General features: G+C 56.6%; 1 protein-coding gene across 1 annotated transcript; it reads right to left on the reverse strand.

The window, feature by feature from the left end:
• Nucleotides 1-491: 491 nt before the first annotated feature.
• RPL38 (ribosomal protein L38) lies at nucleotides 492-2,875 on the reverse strand. Its single transcript, XM_003211510.4, has 5 exons — nucleotides 2,784-2,875; nucleotides 2,563-2,595; nucleotides 2,183-2,243; nucleotides 895-1,017; nucleotides 492-570 (listed from the first exon to the last, which is right to left on the reverse strand). Exons 2-5 carry the CDS (start codon nucleotides 2,563-2,565, stop codon nucleotides 545-547), a joined length of 213 nt encoding a protein of 70 aa, XP_003211558.1. The 5' UTR covers nucleotides 2,566-2,595; nucleotides 2,784-2,875; the 3' UTR covers nucleotides 492-544.
• Between the last annotated feature and the right edge of the window lie 6,626 nt (nucleotides 2,876-9,501).

Consider the following 9,501-nt stretch of genomic DNA (forward strand, 5'->3'; position numbering starts at 1 on the left):
GAAGACCTTCAGGGAACATTGCATCGGGGAAGGCGATGGGGAACCACCGTGGCCTGCAGACAAACCACCCACTCTGCCAGCCTAAGGAGTTTTCCTGCAGCCCTGCTGGGAGGCTCACCCAGAATTAATGCCAGCAAAAGCTACAGCTGAGCAGTCTTCTGCTCTGGCACGCAGTCTCACCGGGCAGCTGCCAGCTGGATGGGCTGAGGAGGCCCAACACTTAGGATGTGAAAGCAGACCATATGGCAGCTGACAAGATGCTCCATTCACATGCACAGAGCAGCTGCCTCAGCCCCCTGGGGTGCCCCTCACTGCAAGCTCTGCTGGGGCACAGACTGAAACCAGCTCCTGAAGCACCAGGCTGTGAGCTGGCACACTGGGGTAGCTGGTCCAGGCTACGTGTGGAAGAAGCCATCCCTTCTAGAGCAGTTAGAGGAACACGTATGGCTTCAGCACGGTGCTGTTTGGAAAGGACAAGTCTGACACCTGGAAACAGTTCCAATTTTTATTGTAATAAACGTGGAGAAATCTAGGTGCAAACAGTTCATTTCAGCTCCTTCACAGCCAAACCTAGGGAGGAGAAAAAGACAACAGAAGTTTGAAACGTGGCTCATCACTCTGTCTGCCCTTGTGCAGGAGACACACAGGTGCAGCTTATTACTGGGTTTGTAGAGGGCTGGGGCAGCTCCCCTTGCCTGCCAGCACAGGCTGCAGCTGTGCAAAGAGCAGTCAGAGCCCCACAGCTCCCCAGGCACTTATCAACGCTTGGAAGTTTGAGGAGCATTTGCTCAGACAGACTGCACCTTCTGCCCTGCCTTCTATCCTGAACTCAGCTGTGCTCCAGCACAAGAACCCAGACCTGGGCTGGCCCCTGGGGGGTCCCCCTGGTGATACCTGGAGGCAGGGACTGCTTCAGCTTCTCTGCCTTCTCCTTGTCTGTGATGACCAAGGTGTAAAGGTACCGGCTGCAGCGCACCTTGAATTTCACATTGTCCTTGTTCTTCTTGATCTTGACAGCTGCAGGATTAAGGAAGTGGTTAGTGGGACAACAGCAACCCCACACGTTCCCTTTTATGAACCACGTCCATTTTCTGTGAAAGCACAAATCCTACACATCCCAAAGCAAATGCGGAGATCTTTTTGTCTCATAGCAGATATTTACAAGTACCATCAGAAGTGTACAGCATCACAAACTCTAACAGAGCACAAGAGTGCACAATGGACTTATTTCATGTAATTCTCTGCATCTGAAGAGCAGCTCTGACCCCTGTAAGGAGTCTTCTCAACTCTGCATGGCTGCAGGCAATGCTTCATCTCCTTCACAGCCATGCAGGCTTGTTTTATCTAAGCAGCTTGCTCAGAGCTGTGGTCAGTTGCTCTCCTTTCCCACTGCGTTATACTGCATTATACTGAGCCCTGGCAGCTCAGTATAACAAGCAGTAGAGCTGCTGCAAAATCTAGAATGACTTGAAAGGTACTGAAATGCTTTGTAAGCAGCTGTCAGCAACTATAATAGCAGTGCACACTGAACTATCCCTCTCTCTCCCACACCACTGAATTAACAAATCATTTCCAGAATTAAAGCACCTCATCCCCATGACAGCTACATCCAAATACAGGAAAAAATAAAGCAAAACTCCTCGCACGTTGTTAAATACCGAGACAAGACATTCCAGCTTTTAAATTATAATTGTCTTCGTATTTGCAACAATAGAAAACCTGAGTTTAAGCGTGATTCACTTGTCAGGTGTCACAGAGCTTTAACAGTACGTCTTTTACCTTGTCAAAGATTTACTAAGTCACAGACAGGCTAATATTTGCAAATAGCTTCTCCCCCCCCCATTTGCAACTTGGCTTTGGCAAACACCCATGAGTGAACAGCAGCGGAAGAAACCCAAATGAATGAGCACCAAGCCCTGACCAGCTCATCCCTGGGATTGCACCTCCTCCCCTGCAGCTCATCTGCAGCCAGGATAGCTTCGCTCAGCCAATGCTCAGCAAAACCTGTTGCAAATGCCACTGGTGTTGCACGCAGACACAGCCTCAGCACCAGGAGTCCCTCAGCACTTCCACAGCATGGAGCTGTTCGGCCTAATGGGTGACACAGGCCTGCAGCCCCACTCAGGAGGAGAACTGCTGAAGCACACCCTTACTCCTCTCCTAAAGCAGCTTCAGCACTCACACTTTGCATCCTTCCTCCTGGCTGTCAGCAGGAAGTCTTTGATCTCCTCAATCTTGCGAGGCTGAAAGATGAAACACAGTCAGCATGGACAAGGACAAGAGCTGATACCCTGTATTCTGCCTTTAGCACAGCCACTCGGCTGGGGCTCAACCCAGACCCCCAAGTGCACCCCCAGAGACAGGACCAGCTCTCCCCACACCTTTCCCTCACCACGAAGGGGAAAACTCCTCACTCTGCACAGACACAGACCCAAACAACAATGGACATTCCCCTACTGACCCCACAGCCATAAGGAACCAGAGAACCTCCACCCACGGACTGAGCCCACCCACAACACGTCTGCGAGCCCCCACCCGCTCCCCCACGAGTCTCCTCCTCACCATGACTCCGGCGCGGGCTCAGCTCGTTTCAACCTGCGGGAGAAATAGGCCAAGATGGCGTCAGCGCATCATCCCTACGGCCTCAACGGCCACCCCACGCCCTCCGCCCGCCATCAGCTCCTCCCGAGTCACCAACGCCCGCCCTGCAGCCCCCCGACGCCGCCCAGCCCCACACAGCCTCGGATGGCGGCGGATTCCACACGGCCCCACCCCGCGCTCACCGCTACGGCTCTCTGCTACTGGGAGCGGAAAAGGGAAGGCGCACTTCCGCTTCCGGGACGCCCCTCAAACCCCGCCCTTCGCAGCGCTACGGCGCGGACGGAGGGACAAAAAGCGGAGAACGCGGAGCGGCGCTGTGTTGAGTTGTTGGGTGCTGCACCCCGCGGGCTCTGCGGATCTTGTTGGCGGGTGCTGCTACGTTGTGGACAGAAGGGATGTCGATCGGTGCTTGTTGAAGGAGCTCCGGCCCTACGGATCCGCCCAGCCCCGCTGTTCCCAATCTGCAGCCCCGCGGCTCTCAGCCCCCGGCCCGCCCCAGGAGCTGAGTGCAATGCAGCCTCTTGGCCACGAGAGGGAGCCGCAGCCATGCGCAAAATCATCCAAACAGACCCAAATCCGCGCTCCTCCTCGGGGTCGGGCGGTCCGTCCCACCGCCCCCGGTGATTCGGGGCTGCTTCAGGCAGGGGCGGCGCTGCCCCGGGTCGGGAGGTGCCGCAAATTAACGGAGAAGCAGCGGGAGCTGAGATCTGTCCGCTTGTGCGTGCACAGACGTGGCCGTGAGCTCCCCTAGGCTGACCGCGGTGGGTGTGAGCTCACACGAGCGTGCACAGCTGCGTGTGCTGGGTGGGCTGCGCTCCCTCCCTGCCCCGCATCACCACCCCCGCCCCACGCCATCACCCGCAGCGTTGCAATGGGGTGCGGCTGCGGTTAATGTCGTCTTTGCGTTGCGTTAAGGGTGGACGAGGTGACCCCCTGTGCTGCGTCCTGCATGAACGCACGTCGAGGGGCTGTGAGTGCTGGGAACGATGGCAGCTCCTGACAGCTGCAGGGATGCTGGCAGCGCCCCGGAGTGATGGGATGGGGTTACAGGGAAGAAGGAGACACTGGGAGATCACAGCTCTGCTCAGAGACAAAGTGGGGCAATTCCATCCCCTTCCCTACGCCCCTAAAAATGAGTTTTGTAATTGTTTGATTTACTTCTCTCATCCCGGATCGGCTGATCTACTCCGCTGCGTTTTAATTGCTCCGAAAGTTGAGCAGTTTTTCATGTTTTAAGGAGTGCTGAATTGTATAATTAAAACACTAACAACGTAAATCAACAGTGCGGAAGAAAGACAGCAGAGAATTAAGCGGCGGCGTGGCGGCATCATAAAACCAAAGCAGCATGGAAAGTGCCCCATAGCGGCAGCGATGCTGAATGCTGATGTCACATCTCAGTGCCATGGGGTGGAGGTGGGAATAGGGGGGGGATGTGGGACAGCTCTGGGAGCTGTGGCAGTGCCGTGAATGGGGGCTCAGCCTCTGCCTGGTGCTCGACCCCCTCGCCCCCAAAATCGCCAAGTTTTGGCCCAAAATGTTGCGTGGTCCTGTGCCTTCCATCCCCGCTCCTGCCTGAGAACAGATTCACTTTGACTTTATTAATATCATTTAAAAGCAGAGTGGGCGTATAAATCAACAAAAATAATTCATGAGAGTCATTAGCTCCTCAAAGAGGGGATCTTTTTTAGGACCGGCTTTAAATTAAGGGGGAAAAAAAAAAAAAAAGAAAAATTGCATTCTGAAACTGCAGCTTTTAAAACACATCAAATACATTTCCTCCCTGCCTCCCACCGGCATCGGCTCCTCCGCCTAGCGAAATTCAATTAGCATCCTTAATTCACCCTCTGGCTACCAGTTTGATATTAAAAACTCTCATCTCGCAGCTCTGCAGGGATGGGGGAAGCCTGGGATGCTGACCCCCAGCAAGCCACGTTTCCCCCTCCCCAAACGCCCCACGGAGGTGGGCACTGCTGGGGGTCTTGTCCCCAGGCTCTGTGTCCCCGTGCCCTTGGGGACAGCGGGTGGCCGTCCTGCTGCACGGCGTGCAGAGCTCAGCTGGCAGGATTTGTGTGCACCGGCGATTAGATGCTATCTGCTTATCGGCAGCAGCACGGCCGGCTCTGGGCGAGGGAAGGAGATAGCAAACAGCGGCCAGGAGGAGAAGCAGCAGCCGATGGGATTTCTCTCTCTCTCTCTCCTCCCAATTCCAAGTTCAGTGGCTGCCCAGCATCACCTGCTGCCAGCTCCATCGCTCAGCAGTGCTGGAGCTGTGCCCTCTGCCCGAGCGCTGCTTGCAGCCCGCTGCTCCGTCACAGCCGTGTTTACACACACAGGGCAGCCCTATTTTCCTTTGGTGTAATTATGCCATCTGTAAAGTAGTTGCAAACTGTTTCTCATGGTGGAGGGAAGGAGCTGCCGTGCTGCGCTGCTGCTTGTTGCAGCCCCCACTGCCCTGCGGCTTTCTTCCCACCCTGTTTCTCCCAAGGACACGGCTGTCCTCTGCTTGTGGGGCCCATGTGATGCTCTGGGAAAGTTCACGCTGACATCCCCCTGCCCAGAGGGGAGCCAGAAGGGAAAACCAGCAGGAAAAGCACACAGCTGCTTGGTCCTGTGGGTGCTCTGAGCACAGTGGGCACCGCTGCTCCCCCAGGGAGCTGCCAGCAGGTGAGCAGCAGGGCTGGCTCAGCCGGGCGGGTGGTGCTTCCAGTGAGTGTGTTTGTCCAGGAAAGCGGCGCTGGACAGAGGTGGGAAGGAGGCATAGCTAACAGGAGACATGAAACGACAGGTTGGGAGGGAGGGTCCCCATTCAGGGAGCAAACTGCGGCAGGAATGGATTTTTTCCCTCTGTTTACTCGAGGTTCCCCCCTGGTTTGCAGAAGAAAGGCCGTGCGTCACCATCAGCTGCTCCGAAGAGACAGAGCAATTTGCTGAATGCGTTTATTACTATCAGGGACTGAAAACTATTCCCAATCACTCGGCACTTCCCTTCATTCTCCCTCTCTCACCTCTCGGAGCACAGTGCCCTGGCAGCGCTGCCAAGAGCCGATCAATCCGCTGCTAATGGCAGCCCCGTGCTCTGCCATTCATCAACCGGGTCCTTAAAGAGCATCCGACGCTTCATGGTCGACTTGGGGGGGAAAAAAAAGCCCATCTGCAGGCGAGATCATATTTTCTCCGTCTCCCCTTTTGTTCTGTATGTGCTGAGGACAAAGGCGGCTCAGGCTGGAGGTGGGGAACAGGCAGCGGAGGGGATGAAATCCCACGAAACAAAAGGTTCCGTTATTATGCAAAGTGGGAGCAAATTTGGGGAGGAGGGGAGCACAGAAACTGTGTCCTGTGGCAGAGCAGCGGTGTCAGTCGGGCAGGAGCCCTTCTTCGCCACGATAAGAGGAGAAGGAATGCGGTGGAAGTTTTCCTGCGGGCATCGGGGGCTGTTTGAGGCACGGGAATATTGTTGTGCAGTAGGGCTGGGCTGGGGTCAGATCCTGCCCACCATCACTGCTATGAGTTGTGCTGGGCTCAGTGGGGCACAAAAGGGTCCCTTGGTGGGATGTGGGGCTGCTGTAGTGGCACAGGGACGGGTCCCCTTGTCCTCTGCAGCACTGGGATCTGCTGCAGAAGGTGATGTGGGAGCAGAGCCTGGAGCTTATGGTGAGCCCTGCAGGAAAGCAGCACCAGGAGCACAGCAGCAGCAGCTCTAAGCATGACATTCAGGAGGCTCCTCACCCACCGGGGCCTGTGAGAGCCCTGGCTGCTCTTGTCATGCCCTTGCTGGGGTTCCCCTGCCAGGTGTCCTTAATCCACCACCACGGCACGGCATGAGCAGGGCTTGGTGTCCACAAACGCCTGTTCCGTGGCTGCCTCTCCAGAGGGGCTTCTTGGCGACTCAGGAGAGATGTGCAGAGAAAAGGGAGATTGGACAAGCCCACCTTAATTGCATTTTGCTACAGCAAGGAAAGGAACTCTTCCTCTGGCTGAGCTCTGCGCAGTGTCCCTGTGAGCCACCAGTGTCCCCACATCACCATGAAGTCCCCTGTGCCGCCTTGGGAAGCCACAGTTCATGTATAAATGCCAACATCACTCACCTTGGGGGTCCCCACTGGTGCTGCACGGAGCCTCAAAAGCCACATGCTGAGTCGGAATGGGTTGGCAGCCGTGGGACACGGGATGGGCAGGTGTGTGGCACTGCGCTGTGACATCAGTGATGGCACCAGTGGGGCAAGGGCAGAGCAGCTGTGGTGGTGCCTGGCTCCCCGCCACCCCGTGCAGCTCAAGTCAAATTTGGTGTCATCCTGCAGAGGAAGATTATGGAAATTTTCCTCCCCCCTTATGCATAATTTTCAGACTCGGCTGCAGCAGAGGCTGTGTGGAGAGATTGGGTGATGGGAATGTCATCTGCGATTCGATTATCTCCTCCTGCCTTGCCTTTTTTTTTTTTCCTTGTGAAACCTTCATCAAAATACGTAGATCTAATTAGGACAATTACAGCGCGAGGACAGCTGAGAACCCACCCAGGCCCTCTCTGCACCGAGCTGAGCGTTGGCTGCTTGGATACCAGCAGCTGGGGGGTCCTATGCGGCACTGCTCGGGGACGGCGGTGACATCGGGGTCCCGCTGCCAGGCAGCTGGCCTCGGGTTTGTCCCGACAGCTTTGCCATCAGCATCTGCTGGCGACAGATCCGTGCCACGAGCTGCAGGGTCTCAGCGCCTCTCTGACACATCGCAGGGGGAGCTGCCCCCGGTCCCGGCACGCGGGTGCTGCTCTGCGAGGAGAGGCTGCCCGTCAGCCTGCAGCTCCGCGTCCCTCATTGGTATTCTGTCCCCGCTCCGTGGCAGCCGGCAGGATGGGAGCGGAGTGACAGCGGTGACAGGAACGCCTGCCACGGGGACGGCTGTGGGACGGCGGGGAGGGGACCCAGAACAGCACCCGCAAGGCTCTGTGTGCCCGCGATGGGACGTGTGAGAGCCCCGATGGTGGTGTTCCCTGCTGGCACTGGAGCACACGCCCTTGTGCTGGGTGTGCGTATCTCTGCACTGTGCCGTCAGCTGTGTGGCACTGCGAATGCTCAGCACGCACCACCCCAGAGCAGATGGGAGGGTCCTCAGCCAGGGCTGCTCCCCTCTGTGCCGAACCGCGCACCACTTCTGGTGCACAGGAGCACGCAGGAGGTGCTTAGGCGCTCGCTCGCACAGCCCCGGCCGTGGGGCAGCCCGCAGACAGGTGTGGGTTGTGCTGCCCCGCCGGAGCGCTGCCTGCCCTGGAGCGTGGTGGGAACGGGGGCTGGCGGTCAGACAGAGCTGCTGCACGGGCAATTAAGGGAAGTGCAAATTGTCAGACCCTGTGATTAACTCTGCCTCCAAATCCGCATGAATATTAAAAGCCGACATTGCCCAGGCTCCCTGCACAATGAATTCTGTATGAATCTTAAGATAAATCGTTTGGATAACTTAGCGGCAGCTGTACTCCCTCGCCACCAACTGCCTCCAAAAATCATTTCAAGTCAGGCGAGAGGAGCGAGAACAGAGGCCAGATGAATGCGGGTAATTACGATTCCAGGCTCAGCAGTGCTGGGATCAAGGCTGGGCAGCGCAGGGCGCCCAGGGCTCTCCGGAGGCGAAGGCGAAGGCTCCGTGTGTTCGGTTTGTTCCCAGGAATGCTGACAAGCCCCTCCGCTTGCTGTGTGCTGTCGTACTTGGCCAGGGGGGACATTTGCTTTGCATCCATATAGCTGCAGCCTGGAGGAAAAGGAGCTGCCTCCTTTGGGACGGAGGGAACACAGCATGGGGATGCGGCACAGGCCTGCAGCTCCATCCCATCCTGTCCCAACTGTGCTGCACGCTGTGCAGTTCCCATTACCCTCTCGCAGAGCAGACCTTGTTCTGCCTTTGGTGAGCAGATGGAACATGCAGAGCTCCTGCTCATTATTAGTGCTTTCAGCTCCAAGCCCTGTCTGGGTCTCCCAGCAATTTCCTCCCAACCCAGGGGTGCCTATGCAGTGATACCCCACGGCTGCCTCCCCTTCTCCAGGGCAGCTTGGGATGGCATTTTTCACTGCCCCGTTACATCTCCACGTGGCTCCGTGCATTCTCCAAAGTACTCCCAGCACCACGTCCCCATCAGCAGATGCACATCCTGCAGAGATCCATCTGCACCGTCTGGGCCCGGACCCGCAGCGTCCTCATCCCGCTGTTCCCAGCTCCTTGTTGGAATGCAGCCGCTGTGCTCCTGGTCAGAACACAGTGCAGGAGCCGTGTTGTCATCGTCAGGGCACAGGTCCTCATCGCTTCCTCTGTGGCCATAAATCAGCCCAGCCACGGCTGCACAGAGAGCAAGGAGGTCTGGTAGTGGCACGGCAGCCAGGGGACGAGCAGCTCTGTGTCACCACTGCTGAGAGGTGGTGTTTCCATCCCCATTGGAGACATTGCAAATGTTCCTATGTCTCCATTCCACCGACTCCACGGGGCTGTGCTCCCAGCAAAATCCAGGTTATGAATGAAAAAGCAGCGCCAGCTGCCCATGAGAGCATCAGCCAAGGTGTGCACCAGTGTGAGCTGTCCCCCACCCGTGGCTCATTGTAATGCTGCCCCAAGAGCAGTCAGCCCGACCCCGTGCTGCCAAAAGGCAGCAGGATAAATCGGCAAATCAGGTGCACGCAGCACAAGGATATTAAACCAGAGAGGAGCAGATTGAATCAGGGCCATTAGCAGATTAAATCATTACGCTGTATCAGATTAACACACAAATAATGTGACGCTAACGCGGATCAGAAACACCAGCTTCGTGTTTGCAATTTATTGCTGCCAGGAGGTGACGGCTGGTGGCTGCCACCAGCAGAGTGGGGATGGGGATGGGATGAGAATGGAGATGGGGATGGGATGGGATGGGGATGGGATGGGATG

The sequence above is a fragment of the Meleagris gallopavo genome, chromosome 20, assembly GCF_000146605.3.
Source record: "Meleagris gallopavo isolate NT-WF06-2002-E0010 breed Aviagen turkey brand Nicholas breeding stock chromosome 20, Turkey_5.1, whole genome shotgun sequence".
Classification (NCBI taxonomy): domain Eukaryota; kingdom Metazoa; phylum Chordata; class Aves; order Galliformes; family Phasianidae; genus Meleagris; species Meleagris gallopavo.

Bases quoted from the DNA above. Each gene is read 5' to 3' on its own strand.
- RPL38 (XM_003211510.4), bottom strand. The intron at 1,018-2,182 runs GTGAGTGCTGAA...TTAATCCTGCAG, and splicing joins CAGGAGGAAGGATGCAAAGT to CTGTCAAGATCAAGAAGAAC. The intron at 571-894 runs GTATCACCAGGG...TCTCCTCCCTAG, and splicing joins GAAGCAGTCCCTGCCTCCAG to GTTTGGCTGTGAAGGAGCTG.